We start from the raw sequence: 18,803 nt of genomic DNA on the forward strand, positions 1-18,803 counted from the left end.
TATCCTGAATGACAAGAAGCCTTCATTATCATGATCTACTTCTGAGACTCTGGCGTGGTTGGCAGACAAAGATTTTCAATTTTTGAACCCGTAGTAGAATCGACGCCGACAAGGGAAGTCCGCCTTCAATGACCAGAGCCCGTGCTCGCTGCCAGCATCCGCATCTACAATGCCAGCTACCACCATACTACCAGCTTCCATGCCCACCGCTGACAACAGCAACTGTCCGAAGACCCAGAGGACGCTTTTCCATTTCCAATCTCCTCTAGACCTTGAAACCACGGGACCGTCTGCGGCCACGGGCGCGCTCGAACTTCCGGCCCTTGCTCTCAACGTACGGCTTCTTGTGCTTGTGGGGGCCCATGCCGAAGTGCTTGAACGACTCGCGGGCGTTCTTGGGACCGCGGAGGAGAAGGGTGTTCTCGCCCTTAGGGGAGCGCTGCGCCAGCTCGTCGATGGTCAGGACCTCTCCGCCAGCGGCCAGGATGCGGGCCTTGGCAGTCGCGGTGACGCGGAGCGCGGCGACGGAGAGCTTGGGCACCTCGAGGAGTCCTGTTCTCTGTCAGTGCTGGGTTGTGTGCGTTGTCTAATACAAGGTTCCGTACTGTTGTCATCGGTAACGGTGCCAATGACTACGACAGTCTTGCCAGCCTGGGCCTTGCCAGTGTGCTTTCCGGCGGCATTCTCGACGATCTTCGAGATCGAGACGGGTGGTCGGTTCGTCTTGCTCACTAGAACTGAATTTAGAGTGTGTCCATCGAAATTGGGGGAACGTCGACTTACTACAAAGACGGCGGAGGACGGTGGCATTGAACCTATATCTTGTCTCAATATCTCACTCCTGTTATACCATGCGTGCGATGCCATACCTCGAGTCCGTTCGGCGAGCCAAGACTATAAATTCAATATCAGCACCAATCCTGCAGTAAGAATTATCCAAGACCACTAACACTTGTACAGCTTTGTCAAGATCTGGAGATACGGATTGTCGCTCTTTGGCGCTTTCCGGTGGCTCGACCGCTGGGAATGTTTAGAAGGAATGAACCTATCCCGCGAGAGAAGAATGTGTACATACGACGTGGTGCTTCTACAATTCATCGAATTAGCATTGAACAAGCATCTGTGGGCCTTTCTGGCTTGGAGCACTTACATCGAGATCGATACCTGCAGTTGGAAACACGCCGTTAGCCCTCTAATTCATGATATCCTTCGATGCGACCGGATTCTGCATTTGGAGGAGACATACCCATCTTTGCGACCTAGATGCGCGTTCTTGTTAGCAATGCTATCATTAGAGGTAGGACTTTTGACGGTGTCGTAAAGGATAGAGCAACATACCCTGTGGTTGAATCGTTAGTATGGGTGGAAAGGCGAGTCTGCGTCGGCTTCGTAGTCGGCGGCGGGTGAAGTTCGATTTTCAGAATGTGTGTCGCTTAGCAAACTCTTGGCGTAGTTGCACGTGACGAGCATCAGAAGTGAGACCCCACCAAAAGACTGAAACGAATTGTAGAGTACGCGCAGGGTATATTCGATGTCAATTACTATTAAGCTATCCAATACTGCTGTGTATACCAATCGTCACGACCACGCAGAAAAGTAGCGTCTCCAGTTCATCCTTTCTTCATCATTTGTCCTCCGCATGTTCGTTGAAGCAAAATCTAGAATACAAACGCTCACGAAATGCATGCCACAGAAACAAGCTCAGCATGTGCTGCTTACACGTAGACTCCCCGAGCCAGCAGATCCCTCTATACCCACAAACATATGATTCAGAGTCCCCCGTCTGCAAAGATACCCCTTCCCAATGTATAGAAATCGAACAGGAAGACGTTTGGTAGTGAGCCGAACAAAGAAACATTCAAGCAGAGAAAGCTTTTCCTCTTTCCCACTTGCCATAGTTAAACGCACAAAACAAGCCAAGCTGCGACAACGCAGTCACGCGCAGCGCTCAAGCACCCTTCTCGCCAAGCAAGCCTCCAATCTTCGACTTCAACAATTGGTCGGACTCGGGGGCGAACGTTGGAGCAAGGCCGGCCAGAACGAGAAACATGCCGGAGAGGACGACGCCGAAAACGACGAGCTTTCGGGCGACGGGCTTGCGAGCGCCGAAGTCGGCCCACATCATACCGCCTTGGCCAATGTACTCCTTCAGCATCTCAGCGCCGAGCTTGTAGTAGATGAGACCGCAGAGAGCAATGCCGTAGCCGAAAGCCTGGAGAAGAGACACTGGGTCGCCGAAGAGGAACATGGAGGCAAAAACGAGCAGGATATCCTTGAGCACGCCGGAAAGGGTGAGGACGAGGGACGAGGTTTTGCCAATCTGTTGATAGCGTTAGCGACGTTCGTAAATTAACAGCTTCGCAGATATTTACCAAGAAGACAACTGAGACGTTAAGCAGGAAAGCGACGAGCGCGTTAGCGAACAGGACGAAGCCTCCGACCATTTGGATGTCGGCCATGGTCAGGCGTGGAGCCTCCATGATGAGGCAGACAAAGCCGTTCATGATTGCGCAAGCAGGAGCATAGTAATATAGGGAAACGAGCGGGTCCATCTTGAACTCAGCGGAGCTCAGGATGCGCTGAACCATAACCAACCGAATGGCCTCGAAGACAATGCCACCGCACTGGTAGAGGAATCCGGTCATGTCGAATTTGATCTCGCCGAGCGAGGCGATGATGACACCGACCACGATGAAAGAGACGTTGCCAAGAGTTTTCATGTTGGGCGGAGCGACTCCGAGACCCCAGGTAGCGAGAAGAAGAACAACTGGCATGGTGGCCTATATTCTGCGTCAGTTTTGGCCCAGCATGAGCATTCGTAGAGGGTGTACCTTGAGCATCTGAATGAATGCAACACTGAGATAGAGATATGCCTGGTTGCCGCAGATCAAGCTCAAGCTGAAGAAGATCCCAATGGGAACGATAGCCCTCAGGTATACCCGTCCAGTCATCGGGACCTTCTTCCTCGAGTCCAGAATGGTCGTGAAGCGCGCGAGAATCTGGGTCATGACCGTGGCGAACACAAGATGCCATGTTGTGAGGAAAATGGCTGCGGGGGTCAGAAAGAGGCCGTGAGAGGATTGAGGTGCGCCAACTTACGGAAATCTGTAATAGAATTGTTAGCGTTGAATGATCATGAGCGTCGGAGGTGCTTGCAACTTACGAAAGCCAGCCGAGTCTAGTATCCATTTGTTGAAGACAATGACACTGGAGCTAAGAGTGATCCAGGAACTGCGCAATTTCGTCAGCGATCGCTTCGATAAGCCCAACCTGTCTCGCAACAGGTCGCAGACCTTACTCACGCAATGTAGACCGCGGGATGCAACGAGGCCACCTCGGGCTGAGGCTTCTCAATGTCGGGATTGACAGTCGGGAGGACAGGCGCAGCGGGGTCTCGCGCAGCGTCCATAGACGAGCGGACCTTCTCATCGCTAGACATGACGGCGGTGGTCGGGGAGAAACGAGAGACGTGTAGTTGGAATGAATGGAGTCGTGAAGCCAAGGGAGATGCAAAGCCAAGAGCGCTGGCTTTGTACCGGACAGGTCGCAAGAACCAGGGGGCGGCGCACGACCGGGTGCGTCACGGGAAAAGCGGGCTTCGACTGCGACACGGGACCACAAGTTGCGGGAAGACGAGGCCTGTGGGTGTACGGCTGCCAACTTGCTTGAAGTGGACGAGGGAGGTGGTGGAGTGGCGGATAATTAGGAGAACGTTGTCGTCCTACGAGGACAAAAGGGTTGCGTAGCGGCTAGAAGCGCAACAGCCAGTAAGAACGACGCAGGGCGCGCGTGCTGGGAAATAGGATGCAACGCGCAGAAGAGCACGATTGTCACGGCGATATGAGGATGGACAATTGCCCGGCAGCTGAAACAGAGATCGGCTGCGCGGTGGAGCAGCTTGCGTGGAAGATTCACTGTTTTGGCTGGCCAGCCACGCCAGCCACGCCAGCCTATGTATGTACATATTAAAGAGGGCGCAGCTGCCCACGCCTCGCGCTCCAAGGTTGAAGCTGGCTTCAATCTGTCCTCTCCAGCAGCGACGCGGAAGGCGGTGCCACACGCGTACAGCAAACGGCGCGCCCCGCCCAGACTGTTGCAGATAGCGAGGCACAGGCGGACGCACACAGGAACACCTCGCAGGTTGAGGCAGTTCGCCGTGGATCAACAGATGGGCGGCTCTGCAGTGGGGGGCATCACGCCAATCAGCAGCGATATGAGGAAGGCGATGCAATACCAGCAGTCGCCGTGACCGATCCCCCTGAGCAACACCACGAAACCGGACAGCTGTGCCTCGATTCTCGATTCTTCTCCCTCGACGCTGTGCGCTGTGAAGGCTGCTCGAAGTTTAGGGGCCGCATCCCAGCACCGAGACGAAGCGCGGACCACCCTCCCTGGACCTCCACAGCCGTCCTGGCTTGTTCGAGTTCGAATAGATAATTGCCAGTCGCCACGACAACAGCCCCCACCACCTCCACCCTCACTACTCTCGCTGCAGGACAGTCGTCCATGTTAAGTCTCGCCCAACGCACTTTGAAGAAGGTTCCCAGTTTCCAGGAACTTTTCCAAGGCAAGATGGCTAAGGAAGAAATGTCCGCACACCGCCCTCGAGTCCACCCCTCGATCCTGGTGCTAACCATACCACAGCAGCGTCGACGTGCTCGTCATCGGAGCTGGCCCCACTGGTCTTGGAGCTGCGAAGCGATTGAACCAGATCGTAGGCTCCCCGACTCCCCATGTCATGTCTGCCGCTAAGCTGTATTCTAGGATGGCCCCTCGTGGCTGATTGTCGACTCCAACGAGACGCCTGGAGGTCTGGCCTCGACCGACGTGACTCCCGAAGGCTTCGTAGGTTCTCCTCTGCTCAATTGGTCCATCACCAAATTCACATCGCGGCCGCTGCTAACAGACGCCAGCTCTACGATGTCGGCGGCCACGTTATCTTCTCCCACTACAAATACTTCGACGACTGCATCGAGGAGGCTCTCCCCAAGGAGGAGGACTGGTACACCCATCAGCGCATCTCCTACGTCCGCTTCAAGAACCTATGGGTCCCCTACCCCTTCCAAAACAACGTCTCCATGCTGCCCAAGGAGGACCAGGTGGCATGTATCGACGGCATGATCGATGCGGCATTGGAGGCCCGTGTCTCTAACACGAAGCCTAAGAACTTTGACGAGTGGATTGTCCGAATGATGGGTCCCGGTCTTGCGGATCGCTTCATGAGGCCATACAACTACAAAGTCTGGGCTGTTCCCACGGAAAAGGTACGAGGCTCAAATGCATACCAGGAAACGAGGAGCTAATTGGAGTCGTCAGATGCAATGCGCATGGCTAGGCGAGCGTGTCGCAGCTCCTGATGTCAAGAATGTCACCAAGAACGTCATTCTAGGAAAGACTGCCGGCGGCTGGGGACCGAACGCGACCTTCAAATTCCCTGCCCGCGATGGCACTGGTGGTATCTGGATTGCCGTTGCCAACACGCTCCCTAAGGCCAACATTCGCTTTGGAGAGCATGGCGCGGTGACGAAGGTCGATGCAGATGCCAAGAAGGTTTCCCTCAAGGATGGCACTGTCGTCAAATACGAAAAGCTTGTCACTACTATGGCCGTAGACAGCTTAGTCGAGTTCATGGGTGACAAGGAGTTGGTCGACCTCAGCAAGGGCCTTTTCTATTCCTCGACCCACGTAATCGGCGTCGGCATCCGTGGTGAGCGACCAGAGCGTATTGGCGACAAGTGCTGGCTCTACTTCCCTGAGGACAACTGCCCATTCTATCGCGCTACCATCTTCTCCAACTACTCTCCATACAACCAGCCGCAGGCGGACAAGAAGCTCCCCACTCTTTACACTGCGGCAGGTGACAAGCCCAGCTCCTCTGCACCAAAGGAGGGGCCGTACTGGTCCATCATGCTGGAGGTGTCTGAGAGCAGCTTGAAGCCTACCGACAACAAGAACATGCTCCGCGACTGCATCCAAGGCCTCATCAACACCGAAATGCTGAAGCCAACGGACGAGATTGTATCCACATACCACCGCCGTTTCGACCACGGCTACCCCACGCCGTCTCTCGAGCGTGAAGGTGTCCTCACTAAGCTTCTACCCAAGCTGCAGGACAAGGACATCTATTCTCGCGGTCGTTTCGGCAGCTGGCGATACGAAGTCGGCAACCAGGACCACAGCTTCATGCTTGGCGTTGAGGCCGCTGATGCCATTGTCAACGGCACTGTTGAGCTCACTCTCAACTATCCCGATTTCGTCAACGGCCGACGAAACACGGAGAGGAGGCTCGTGGACGGTGCGCAGGTCTTCGGTAAGAGCAAGAGGGCGGTCGATTAAACACTCTTGTTCTCCGCGTTCCAGCGTACGAAGTGGTGTTTGGGATATGATGGGTTCAGGATATTTGGTGAGCACGGGATGAGTTATGTACATGCGTGTCCAGACGAATGGTCCTGTGGGTTGGGTTCGCAGACATGGCATGTGATAGAAGAGCGCACACTTTTCCACTTTGTCCCAGGCTCGATGGCTAGAAGCTCAAAGAACGGGCTTCGTCGGATTTCCTTCAGTTTCAGTAGATTAAAGCTAGACCTGGCATGTAAAGAATTATACAACGCTGGTTAACCTCAGATCGCACATCCCTCAGCATGGCATCGCATGCATAATCTTCGTCTAAACTTCTACCCAACAAAACGAGCTTTTCTCACCGCTCTAAATATCCAGCAAAGCTTTACTGATGTATCTCCATCAAACCGCCATAAACTTTAGAGCATCTAGAAGAAGTCTTCCCCAGCTTTGTTATCTGTGATTGGTCGATGAGAGGCCTTGGCAGTCGGCGTCGCTTGCTCGTTTTTCCGGAACGAGCCCGCACTCTTGAATTTCGCAGAGTGCGACCGCCCATCGACGCAGCGACTGACGAAACCACCCCGACGACACCACACGCCCAGTCGACGATTCAAAATGTACGTTCACAATTCATCTCTCCTATTCTGGCCGCGAAGAATATACGAGGCGCTCTCTGAGGCCAAGAGGATACCTAAAGAACGGCACGCGCAGACGCTGCTGTACTCCTGGGCTCCCTGATGGGTCTTTGCTGCTTCTACCGATAGGATGACTGCTAACTTTCTCTGCTTACAGGGTGAAATGTACGTATAATCTCTTTCTCGAGCGCCTGGATCCAGTATGCCCTCTAGAGCCCGCAACCGTCAATTGACCCTCCGAACATCGACCGCACGAGAACCGCCAGAGGCCACGAAGATCGGACAAAAGCCACTCGCAAATGGATATGGGAACTGCGCTGGACCTGGGATGACGTTCTCCTCGGGGCAGACGCAAAACGACAAAGGCAAACTGGAATTCTCGAATCGGTCGCGGAAATTCAATCGAACGGTTGCTGTTGGTTCTGGAGCGGCATTAGGATCGGGGCTAGCAATGGGACAAAGACTCGAGAGAGACAGAATGCTGACGGTTTTACAGTTCTCAAGACAGGACGGGTTGCGATCGTATGTGGCATGAGAACTTCTCAGAGTGGACAGTATTTTGACATTATGGACACAGGTCACCCGAGGTCGCCATGCCGGAAAGAAGGTACGGATTCTCTCTTTTTTCAGCACTTCTGCTCTCCGCGTTTTCATAGACTTGGGGCTTGTGGGGCGTTTTCACGCCAGTCAACATTCGAGAATCAGTCACCGCGGCGTCGTCCCTGTTTTCCTACTACATACACGCGCCTATCCCTTCAGTTCAGATTTTGGAGACAATCATCGCTAACTTGAGTACAGGTCGTCATCATCCAGGTATGGTTAGCGTGAAATTCTATCTGCCTCGCATATTTAACACTTCCACAGACCCTCGACTCTGGCTCAAAGGCGCACCCTTTCCCCCATGCGCTCGTCGCAGGCATCGAGAGGTACGAATCTAGGGATCGAATCTGCAGCTCGTTACCAGTAACTCATATTTGAAATAGATACCCATCCAGCGTTACCCGTAGAATGAGCAAGTCCCGACAGGAGAAGCGAAGCAAGGTCAAGCCATTCGTCAAGCAGGTCAACTACAACCACCGTACGCGTCACCCGCCAATCCTTCTACCGGTTCAATCACTAATACTATCACAGTCATGCCTACGCGATACACTCTCGAACTCGAGTCGCTGAAGGGCGTTCTCTCCACAGATACCTTCAAGTACGTCCTGCACCCGCCACCGAGAAATCCAACTCAGCGATACTAATCGTGCAACAGGGAAGTCAGCCAGCGCGAGGAGGCCAAGAAGTCGGTGAAGAAGGCGCTGGAGGAGCGGTACTCGAGCGGCAAGAACAGGTGGTTCTTCCAGCCTCTGCGTTTCTGAGTGTGTCTCTTTATGTCACGGATGGATGGCAGCGAAAGCGGGAATTCTGGGAATGGGAGTGGGATCGATAGGCTGTCCTGACGGCAACTCGCCATAGCCTTTACCTCATCTTGCCAGTTGAACAAAACGGCGTCATTGCATGAATTCGATGAGAATCTCTGACTGTTTGTATGCTGCCTTTTTGGTTATGGTGCACTGCGCTGTCATGTGTTCACTATTTCGCCGATTTCTCCCCTCCTTCATTTGATGTTCAGACACATACTCCGCCCTTTCGAGTGCTGGAGGTTGGCATCGGATCCGTAATCTTCACTACTTTCTTCAGCTGCAGACGTATCCATTGTTTTTCTATTCCTGTTCTGAAAGCTCAGGTCGCGGCGACCTCCTTGTTGTCTATCTACACGCACCAAACGGCAACCCAACCGCTATAGATGGCCTCATTCCCCAGCACCCACTACTTCCATTTTCCAGTCGAGAAAACTTAGCGTATTCCCGATCCCCCTATCCAATGAAAAACCCCCCTCCAATCCCTGTCTGATCGTCATTGTGTCTTCCAAACCCCATCCTCATCTTCGGCCCTTGTTTGCAGGAAACTTCAAGTAAAACACCCTTCTCCCGCCTTCGTCAGCCCCCAATGAAAGGACACGGACTACCTTCTCTGCTGAAACATTCCCCAGCCGTCTTCCTGCTTTCCCCCGCTGCTCGGTCTCCATCTCGAATCTCAATCTCAATCTCACTACTCCTGTTCCCTCGAGATCGCGGTCGTTTGTGGGTTTCTCGTCAATTTTTTGTACGCAAAATCACGACTACCCCCCACACACGTTAGCATCCCGCCTGCCCCCGCCCCCCCTCTCCTGGTGTTCGCTAGCGGTCCCGAGCTTTGTGGTCACGCTCGCAGACGTGTGCGAGACCTGCGGCACTCGTCGACGGCCCGCGCAGATGAAACGCCGGGGGCGCGGGGCGCAGGGGATCTTGTAGCGCCGGGTTGATGAGACTGAACACGGCGTCGAGGGGAGTAGCAGGGAGCGTTGGGAAGGGGGAATAAGGGGGGGGGGGGCAAGGTCATGCCTCTGCCCCCCGGTGGTGGGTGGGTTCTAGGCTCGGAACTGGCAGATTTCCCTGCTTCATCGTTTTGGTGGCAAGCAGTAGACGATGAAGATGCTACGGTAAATGAAGACGGCGAGGGCCGGAGAGAGAGAGAGAGAGAGAGAGAGAGAGAGAAGCCGGCGCTTTTTTTGAAGGAAGAAAAAGAGGAGGGCGAGGGAGCTGGGAAAGACGGCAGATGTAGGGGACTATGGGAATGAAGATGGCGGGGAGCGGGATGGGGAAGGGGTAGGAGATTGTTAGGCCGCTGTTTGCTAATGAGTGCGATATTTGGCGACGTTCAACTAAGTTTGAATGTGATAAAATCTTAACTTACGTTTCAGACATGGGAGTGGCTCCTATTTGTTTTTCTCAGCCTATACGTGATATCATGGTCTGGCTTCGCCTCTTATAGAATTGACCTGTGAAAATGTGGAAGAAATTAGGTATGGGGAAGTGAAAGTCTGGTGGCGCTAGTTCAGGACATGGAAATCTGAGTGGGATCCAGGGACGGTGGCGCAGAGGTGTATTGACGGGCTTTCGGGATTCCAAGCGTATCTGTTCTTGGACTTGGTAGAGTGTTTAGGTTTCTGGCCTCAACTACGTCCCATTTGCGGGAGCATGTGTAATGAAAGTGGAATAAAACCAGTCTATTTCCCTAAGAGTCGTGTACAGCCCGCGCTAGAATGAAGACGAGACGATAAAAGCAGAGGTATAACATGATCCTAATACTCGTGGAAGAAAAAAAAGAAGGGAGATATAGTAAACGTCCTAGCGGGGAATAGAAAATTCATCCAAGGTCCTATGTGACAGATGCAATGAGCGCAACACTACCCCACGAAACATCCATTACTCGATACAGCAGCTGTACTCTCTCGCTATACTCTATTCCGTAACCTGGTTCTTCTTCTCTGCGGCAACCTCCTTGCCCTTGTTCCAGTACGAGATGATGTAGTTCAATGTGTCGTGGCCAACCTTCAGCTCGGTCGAGATGGTGGCTTTGGCCAGCTTAAAGATGCCATCGTCGCCACCGGTCTTCTTGTACTCGTCGTTGAAGGTGCCGAAGACGTAGTCCTTGCCTGAGCCAGCCAGACGTAGCGGGAAGAAAGCGAAGTCGACAATGGTGCCCTTGACTTTTTGGGTGTCTTCCTTGACAATAGGGAACTTTGATTCGACGGTAGAGAGAGTGCTGTCGGCGAACGAGTCGGCCTTCTCGACGTACGGGGCGACGTAGCTGTAAGGAGTCTGGAGGTATGGTAGGAGGGGCGAGCCGAACTTGGAGTAGGCGGTGTTGGCGAGATCGATGGACTTCTTGCCGTATGGGTTCGACTTGTAAGTGCTGATGGAGTCGGAGACGACGGGGTAGGAGGTGATGTGCTGCGAGGGATGGGGTCAGCAGGAATCCGAGGGGTTGGGTGGTGGTGTGATGAGGGGTGCGCGGGACGGGTGAGGCTGGAGACGGCGGGCACCATGCTGGCTGATGGTGTACGGGACGGAAGCAAGAGCATATGAACTTACAGAGATGACTTTGGAGTGCGGCTTCTCGCCGTTGGTCAATGGGGTCGACATGGTGGAGGATTCTTCAGCGTGGGGCATGAAGAGAGTCTGGTGACGGCGATAAGGTCAGAAGGGTGTTTATAAGTCTGAATGCTGAGGGCGGAAGATGGAAAAGATTCAAAAGGTCCCTGCAGGCGCGGCGTACGGTTTAAATAGAATGCGGGCTGTCGGTCGCAGTATGAGCGAAGATTTGGAGCTGTCTGTCCGAAAACGGCGTCAGTGGGCTGCCGCAATCAACCAGCAGGAACGCAACACACCGTGGATGCTTTCGCGCGAAGTGGTCGGGGAGCGTAGAGGTCAGAAAAGTCTGGAGGGTGTCTGGTGGGAATAGAAGTGGAGGGTGCGAGGGGCACAATATGGGTTGGTGGGCTTGGGCGGTCTCACGATTTGGGGTGCCAACTTGACGCCAACTTCCTTGCATGTGCATGTGAAAGTATCAAGGAAGCTCGGGCCCGCAACGTCAGAACGATAAGGCTTTGCCTCGAACAACACCACCAGCAGGCCGCGCTGCCACACTTGACACTGGCGGCCCGGCTTTGACTCTGGGCCACTGCGGCGCTTGCGGGCTTCACACGAACAGGCACTGCGAAGCTGCCTCAGCGCCGCCAATCCGCGTGCAAGGCTGAGCCTCCCGTGCCGGTGCTCCTCACCGACTGCCTCCCGCCCAATCGAAGGGCCCCCAGTCCTCCCTCAGCCTTGGTGCTTCCCAGAAAGGGGCCCTTACGTACGCCCACGCTGCTAAACTGCTATCAACTTGCTGGCCAGCTGATAGCATGCCATCCGCCTCATCCCCACGCCCTCTCGCGTCTTACAGCACCGCACGGAAGCCGCCCCGCAGAACCGTGTGCTTTGCCTGGGCGCCTGGGGTCTTCGAAATGAGGGGTGCAGCTTGCAGCTTGCAGCACGCAGTCACCATTGCGCCTGCAGGGCTCCGCGCCAATGGGCGCAGGCGGGCGTCCAGCGGTTCTGGGACAGCGTCGTCACCTAGGACAACAAGGCCCCAACGGTGGTGAGGTCGGAGAGATTGTCGCGATTCCCATGTGAAAGGCGATCTTGCGCAGCGCCCTGGTTCCTCTGGCGCCTGCCGACCCAGACCTGCGGGCGTCATCACCGATTCATGACGCCGAGTGGGGCGACGGTGGGACGGCTCGCTACGACGTTCGCCGAGTGCCCAGACGGCTCAAGAATATCTCGACATGCCTCATAGAGACGCGTCCGGCGACATCGCGAGCGGCAGCGTGTCGCTCTCGGCCGTTGGGCGGGCCCGGCATGCCGAGGGATGGCAACGTTACACACGGCGGCGCGCTCGGCCGGCGTTGAGAGGCCAGCTGCACCACTCATGCATCTGCCTTGTTCACGCCACACTTCCGTTGGGACGGGTACTTTCACGTGCGAGGCGTGCGCAATTGTCGTCACATTACAAAGGTAGGTGGGAGGTACGAGGTACGCCTTCTGGGCCAGACGGCGGGTTCCCCAGAGCGGCGTAGAAGCTCATGTATGCAGCGTGACCTTAGGCACTCATCTCCCGGCACGCCTGCTTGCTCAAAGAGCCCTCCGTCTTCACGAACACAGCAGCGCCATTTCTCAGCCGCATTCCTCAACCATCGCCTTTTGCAAAGTCCATGTCACTTTAAAGTGGGGACCCGACCCCATGCATCTGCACCCTGGAGATCCTGCATATAATGTAAGCGAACTCAACACCTCGTCCCATCCGTCCTTCTGGAAACAACGCAGCGAATCTCCGCCCTGCCTTCTCCGCTCGCGCAGCGCCATTCATGTGTCACTCGATGGCGTGCATCGGATACGAGGGATCGATGGGAGCGATATCATCGCTGCACTTTTGTCTCGAAGAAGAGAGCCGATAGCGCCTTGCCTTGTTTGGGCCTGCGTCTATCTTCTGTGCTTTTGGAATTCCTTTTATGCGGCCCCCAATTAAGAGGTCAAAGCGACGTCTTGATTCCATTACTACAAAGAATCACTAATGCCTACTGTCAGTCCCATAAAAAAAGTACTTCACGGATAGAACCGAGTCGAGAAATTGTTACATGCGCAAATGCAAAGGTAGTATACCAGGCGATTTACTAATCGCGACTGGCTTAGGGAGCCATGTACCTATTGTTACACGATGAAGTTAAGCGCCAAGTGCAATCTCTATACAGGATACCAGTCGAGGACGGTGCGCTGCCAACTAAATAGCACGAACCATATTTGGAGCTTACCATGCTATTTCACTGGCTACATGCTGCGCTAGGTAGGTCCGGATCTTATCGTCTAACTGGGCCATATTTTACACCATCACCACTTGGTCTCTTTTTAGATTTTTGCGGTGCCGCCTTGATTTTGTAGAGTGGTCAGAATTCAGAAATTCCGGCCATCGAGCGGCTCTGGCTAGATTGCTTTATCGTTGTGCTGTGTCGTCCATCGTCCCACATCAGTCCTTGTGCTCCGGCTCATATAGTACGGCCTGGGCCATGACAGTATTAGTTCCACTTACCCCCCTTCCCTTCATCTCGGCGCTGTCCCTTCGCGCGAAGTCAAGTTTATCTCCTACTATACTTTCAGGAAGACCGGAACAATGGCTTCCCTTTTATATTCCTCAGGCACTACCGATGATGAGTCTTTGATGGTAGTACAGACCGACAGTCATGTCCAATCGCATGTTTGCTCCGTCTGCACACAACATCCGGAGAGCTTCAGCTCGCTCCCATACCCAGGCATTCGCCCAGTTGGACCCCAATATAGAGTTCCGCGGTCTGTCGCAGACATAGTCGCTAGCTATAATAGTGGTTGTCATTTCTGCACATTGCTATTGGGATGTGCAGACGCAAAATTGCGCACTCCAATACGGCATGGAACGCCTACATTCATCCGATTCGACGGAGCAGTTGGCGCATACCCTGACCCAGAACAGTATTCTAAGCTGGAATATAGTGTTCTTGACGATGAGAATAAAGTTCTTGTTGGTTTCATGGTTTGCTACTGCCCCAGCTTAGGTTTGTAGAGGTCTGAAAATCTATCTCCATACCCTGCTCATAACATGTCCCTAGTAGCGGCTTCAACCTTCTCTTCTTCATGCCATTTGCCCAGGAGGTAGTTTCACCAGGAGCCCAAGGTCAATGGACTTCTTGATTAATTGCCTTCAATCCTGCTTATCAAACTATACCATTTGTCGATCTTATTCCGAGCTCAACCGGGGGACAATGCCTACGAGATTAATCAACGTTGGAGGAAGGAATTCAACCAGCAGTCCAAAACTCATATTACGCCACGATTTCGGCCAGAATCCGAGTCGAACATGTCACCCTAAGCCACAGGTGGAGTAGGGAGCACATGCCGAAGTTGCTTAGCTTCAACGTTGCATCCATGAGATCTCATGTGCCTGCCGAGAGCGTCGCAGGATCATTCGCTGATGCAGTGACTGTCGTAAGACGGCTCGATATAAGATATCTATGGATCGATGCCCTCTGTATCGTCCAAGATGATGTGGACGACTGGAGGAGAGAGTCAGCCATGATGGGAGAAATATACAAGGGGGCGGCCTGTAATCTCGCAGCCACCGCTGCCGGAGAAAGAGAGAATCCCGATACTCTGTTTATCGATGGAGCCCCTCTTTTGAAATCGATCCTGACTACAGAAATCAAAGGCACGACCTACCACTTCTTTACTGAGACGACGGAGCTATCCTTTCTGTCCCTCGCGACGCTGAACACGCGAGGACGGGTCCTCCAAGAACGGCTTCTGAGCCCCCAATTGTCCATTTTAGCGACTAGTTGTACTGGGAATGCTGCGAGCTCCGAGCATCAGAGGCATTTCCTGCAGGGTGTCCAGACTTAGTGTATCCGGAATGGACTCCAAGAATGCCACGCATGGTCAAATCTATTTGGGCATCAGTGAACGATGCATCTAGGAACCGCAAAGAGCTGTACGATACTTGGCGGTCTATCGTTGAAAGCTACACCTTTTACTACCCGACTTATACATCAGATGTGCTCGCAGCCATAGCTGGGCTTGCAAAATACATCGCATTCCGGCACCTTAACTCCGCGTTCGGTTCCCAAGCAGCAAAAGATGACTACCTCGCCGGGTTGTGGAGAGGAGACCTTATACATGGTCTGACTTGGGAGATGTATGTTGGTAGCTCTTCGCCCGGAGACTGGCGACAGAGGCCATGTGTGAGTGGTGAAGCGCAGCGTAAGCCCGATTCCGACCTTTGCGATGCCCCTCAGCTAATTTCACCATAGATCCATCTTGGTCATGGGTGACACCCTATCCGCAGGCGATCCTTTATTCATGCGACTGCGAAAAATTATACCTGAGAACCCCACTAATATTAATTCATGAAGTAGAGGTTTCCCGCTCCAAGACGACCTTTTTGGGCCCCTCAGAGGCGGCTATATCAATCTTACTGGCTTCTTAGCCACATCTTTATCTCACGAAAACTGTCACACAAATGCCAGCGTACTCAAATGTAGACCATCTCACGTCTGCCCCTGCCGAGTGAAAGACTGGTTCGGATTGCCCATTGCAACTTTTGATCAGTCTTCTCTGTACCGCGACCGGACTTACCGCATAGCGCGTGGACTGGTCCTCCAGAAGACCGGGACTGGCGATACCGAATTTCGAAGGATCGGCAGTTTTTCCTTCATGGTTTTCCCTGAGCCTGAGACAGATTCTGCATCGTTCGGTGCAGACGACTCTCCGGAGCTTTGGACGACGCCTATCCCACTGAGATATAAGAGGGAAACCATAACGCTTGTATAGCTTCGTTTAGATTCGCGTTCTCGCTATCTTAGTAACGGTATGCTGATATACACCACTCCGTCTGACATGACGCCTTCAGTCCTGCGTATGGAGCTTATGATAGTGAGTGATGTCAACCCCTCAACGATTTCCATTGACGTGGAACCTGTAAGCAAAGCTGTCCTAGCTTTCACTGCTACAAGCAAGCTGGTCAATTATCAAAGTAAGAGTGGTAATGCTATCATCTGGACGGCCGTTCTACGGTAAAAGCAGGTCGTCGAGCGGCACGTGACGCACTCAGCGTTAATTCACCATCGTCGCAAACCACGCCATTTTCGAGTATAAATATCGGAGTCCTGACTCCTATGCTATCCTCCTCCTTATCTCTACAATCCATCACACCAACACATCGAACATCACCAACCCGATTATTTCCGTGCAACAGCTCACATTCAAAACCGACACCACCATCCGATGCCCAGAATGGCTGCAGCGACGGCCGACCCACAACTGCTAGACCTTCCGGCGGACATCCTCGACTACCTCAGCTATAATCACCTCGACAGCGTCAACTTCTTCAATTTTCGCCTCAGCTGCCGCAAGGTACACAACAATACGTTCAAAGCCTTCGGCCGACGATACTTTAAGCACGTGAAGTTCATGCTCGCACCACACAGCCTGGCGGCTCTGGAAGCAATCTCGAAGGACAAGCAGCTGTCCAGCTTCATCCGGCATGTTGGCATTGGACCAGAGAGGCTACGTTCTCATCCAGAACTTGCGCCAGATAACTCAGGACCCTCCCTCCACCACGAGGCGTGTCGATTCAGGAAAGTAGAGCATGAGAAGCTTCTTCAGGAACAAGAGGTAATGGAGTGTGATGGGCTCGACCTCGAGATCCTGACCAAGGCGTTCAAGTCCTTGCCGAACTTGGAGAGCATTGGGATTGGGGGCCATTACGTGGCTGCAGATGCGACATCGCGTGAGTGTAATCTGGATTATGTGCAGAGCTGGGGCATCGAGCATATGCTCCGTAAGCTATGCGTGTTCGGTGGAAAGCATTGCCCTTCAAGGGCAGAAATGTTCTGCGATCTTGACACCCAGTATCGCGCGTTCGAGATTGTGTTCAAAGTGCTGGCATTGCCTGGGATTGCGAGCCGGAAACTCACCCTAGATCTCCATATCCGCCGACCAATTTCATGGATGCAAGGCGTCGTTCCTTTCCTACTGAGCGATCCCGACGTACATGCTGCCCTGACTCGCACTTGGCGCTTGACGCTGGAGACGCCCGGTTGGCAGCAGCAGCCTACACCTCCCGGCATGTTTCAATCACACTGGTCTTGGGTGAGCCAGCTACTTGGAGAGGTTGCGTCGTCTTTGAATTCGATCAAGCTGTACTACCCATGGCCACAGACTCGGCGATGGCCTTCGGACCTTGTCTTTGGGCAGTTTGTCGTGCGCAATTATCCCCTTTTGACAACTATCGAGCTTCATCACATCCATGTCGACCTAGGTAGCCTCCTACGTTTGCTCAAACATCAATCGAGCACCGCTAAGACTATCAAATTCTCTAACGTCGTCATCACGAGGGCTTCTCCAGGCTCTCCGCCGCGGCACGATCGGTGGCTCGAAGTCTTCGAAGAGTTACAAAGCCTACAAATGTTGAAGACACTGACGCTTTCGAGGGTTGCTGAGCATGGCCTGTTACCCGCTAACCGCCGGGTATCTGACACTGCAGAGGACCAGACGGTGGGAAACAAGGGGTACGACGTGAGAATGACAGTGCACACGGTAGATCTGCACGGCCACCAGGAAATTATCCAGGTACTCGCGCAGGCTATTCAAGATAACTGGTCTCGGGCCAGGCGTATCCTGCCGCGGGCCCTCGAGAATGCCGGGTCGACTTGGCTTCATTCGAGGAGTTTCCGCGTCACCGTTTCGCGGACTAGGGGGCATTGGTAGGGAAGAGTACCGAGGGCTACGACAGGCTGAAGAAACCTGTTATATATCGGATCGCCTTCGTCTAGACCCCTCTTTCTCCTGCGCATCGGCATATAATACATCACGTACGCGGCCACCATCTCCTGGTTCCGTGATAGTCGTAGTGCTGGGATAAGTCACTGAGAGTCGATGGACGGGGATGGAAAGAGTCAGTAGTCTCTAGGAAGCTTACGTAGTGCATTTTAGCGATGAAGCGTTTCGGGGTACAGTACTAGATCCCAAGTATGGGGATATGCAGACACCACCACTGCTTGGGCTGCAATTTTGCTCGCTCGACACCACTTTCAGGAGAACCCTGGGTAGTAGGTAAACGATTAGTCAAAGGGTAGCCTGATTTCTATTACATCGACCTTTTACATTGTGTTCAAACTTCTAAAGCCCATTGGGGTGCCCCAAAAAGTACTGACAAAGTACTCACAGGATTTCGCTCAATATCAAGAATTGGGCTGAGGATTTTAGCTACTCTGATATACCATTACTTACGCTTGAATCATGATCGTTGAATACCGCTGTAAGGAGTGGCTTAGCTAGTATGTAGACAGCCTGTCAAAAGGTAGCTTGATTCCCTTTACATCAACCTTTACATCGTGTCTAGATTCTCACAAACCTGTATGGGGGCCCCAAGCGGCGCGAACCAATCATGTGACCCAGGCACGCTGGACAGGAAAAAAGTGGCACACTCACACTCAAGCAGGTCAACACCGTCTGAGGTGGCCCAGAGAGCTATCAGGCTTTCCAAAAACGGTATTTCATGAATGACAATAGCATACTGGAGGACCTCAAGCGGTGCTAAATCAGCGTACACGAGCACGAGCATGGAAATAGTATATATATAACTCACGGATTTATAGACTGCCACTTTCTCTTACATTCATCAACCACGCTGTTATATAGGTGCATCTGTCTACCACTGCTTGAGGTGCTTCAGCAAGTTTCCACATAGCGCAGAGTGAAGAGCTTCTATCCCGTTCAGATTTCTGAAAATCTATTGAAGCATCCCAAGCAGTGGCAGATAGGTGTACCTACGAGACCGAGACAGTTCGTCCTAGAATTAGTGTGCCACCTTTTTCATGCCCTGCGTGCTTGTCTAATC

General features: G+C 53.2%; 8 protein-coding genes across 8 annotated transcripts; 5 read left to right on the forward strand and 3 right to left on the reverse strand.

Moving 5' to 3' along the window:
* Positions 1-9: 9 nt before the first annotated feature.
* BDZ99DRAFT_504118 (ribosomal protein L18e) lies at positions 10-1,250 on the reverse strand (the record flags this gene model as incomplete). Its single annotated transcript, XM_033724018.1, has 8 exons — positions 10-552; positions 606-731; positions 784-815; positions 870-894; positions 951-1,020; positions 1,076-1,087; positions 1,151-1,164; positions 1,247-1,250. The coding sequence occupies 8 exons, from the start codon at positions 1,248-1,250 to the stop codon at positions 266-268; spliced, it is 570 nt and encodes a 189-aa protein (XP_033569070.1). The 3' UTR covers positions 10-265.
* A 299-nt stretch (positions 1,251-1,549) lies between these two features.
* BDZ99DRAFT_428970 (TPT-domain-containing protein) lies at positions 1,550-3,851 on the reverse strand. The gene is made up of 6 exons (XM_033717206.1): positions 3,303-3,851; positions 3,164-3,231; positions 3,100-3,105; positions 2,832-3,049; positions 2,373-2,780; positions 1,550-2,320 (listed from the first exon to the last, which is right to left on the reverse strand). The coding sequence occupies exons 1-6, from the start codon at positions 3,437-3,439 to the stop codon at positions 1,949-1,951; spliced, it is 1,209 nt and encodes a 402-aa protein (XP_033569071.1). The 5' UTR covers positions 3,440-3,851; the 3' UTR covers positions 1,550-1,948.
* Positions 3,852-4,268: 417 nt separating this feature from the next.
* Positions 4,269-6,589, forward strand: BDZ99DRAFT_455238 (UDP-galactopyranose mutase). The gene is made up of 5 exons (XM_033718434.1): positions 4,269-4,589; positions 4,645-4,714; positions 4,765-4,845; positions 4,914-5,264; positions 5,317-6,589. The coding sequence occupies exons 1-5, from the start codon at positions 4,507-4,509 to the stop codon at positions 6,334-6,336; spliced, it is 1,605 nt and encodes a 534-aa protein (XP_033569072.1). The 5' UTR covers positions 4,269-4,506; the 3' UTR covers positions 6,337-6,589.
* A 332-nt stretch (positions 6,590-6,921) lies between these two features.
* BDZ99DRAFT_469149 (uncharacterized protein) lies at positions 6,922-8,667 on the forward strand. Its single transcript, XM_033721433.1, has 9 exons — positions 6,922-6,956; positions 7,132-7,139; positions 7,471-7,496; positions 7,552-7,581; positions 7,773-7,787; positions 7,839-7,900; positions 7,958-8,052; positions 8,106-8,172; positions 8,230-8,667. Coding segments are annotated over exons 1-9 (411 nt in total). The 5' UTR covers positions 6,922-6,954; the 3' UTR covers positions 8,336-8,667.
* Positions 8,668-10,300: 1,633 nt separating this feature from the next.
* On the reverse strand, positions 10,301-10,984 carry BDZ99DRAFT_483130 (uncharacterized protein; the record flags this gene model as incomplete). Its single annotated transcript, XM_033722550.1, has 2 exons — positions 10,301-10,792; positions 10,934-10,984. 2 exons carry the CDS (start codon positions 10,982-10,984, stop codon positions 10,301-10,303), a joined length of 543 nt encoding a protein of 180 aa, XP_033569074.1.
* A 2,563-nt stretch (positions 10,985-13,547) lies between these two features.
* BDZ99DRAFT_483131 (HET-domain-containing protein) lies at positions 13,548-14,806 on the forward strand (the record flags this gene model as incomplete). The annotated part of the gene is made up of 2 exons (XM_033722551.1): positions 13,548-13,965; positions 14,220-14,806. The coding sequence occupies 2 exons, from the start codon at positions 13,548-13,550 to the stop codon at positions 14,804-14,806; spliced, it is 1,005 nt and encodes a 334-aa protein (XP_033569075.1).
* BDZ99DRAFT_209799 (uncharacterized protein) lies at positions 14,449-15,462 on the forward strand. The gene is made up of 2 exons (XM_033713326.1): positions 14,449-15,163; positions 15,214-15,462. The coding sequence occupies exons 1-2, from the start codon at positions 14,830-14,832 to the stop codon at positions 15,387-15,389; spliced, it is 510 nt and encodes a 169-aa protein (XP_033569076.1). The 5' UTR covers positions 14,449-14,829; the 3' UTR covers positions 15,390-15,462.
* Positions 15,463-15,962: 500 nt separating this feature from the next.
* On the forward strand, positions 15,963-18,050 carry BDZ99DRAFT_209814 (uncharacterized protein). Its single transcript, XM_033713327.1, has one exon. It carries the CDS (start codon positions 16,187-16,189, stop codon positions 17,669-17,671), a length of 1,485 nt encoding a protein of 494 aa, XP_033569077.1. The 5' UTR covers positions 15,963-16,186; the 3' UTR covers positions 17,672-18,050.
* Positions 18,051-18,803: the final 753 nt, after the last annotated feature.

This window comes from Mytilinidion resinicola, assembly GCF_010093595.1.
Source record: "Mytilinidion resinicola strain CBS 304.34 unplaced genomic scaffold BDZ99scaffold_34, whole genome shotgun sequence".
Lineage (NCBI taxonomy): Eukaryota > Fungi > Ascomycota > Dothideomycetes > Mytilinidiales > Mytilinidiaceae > Mytilinidion > Mytilinidion resinicola.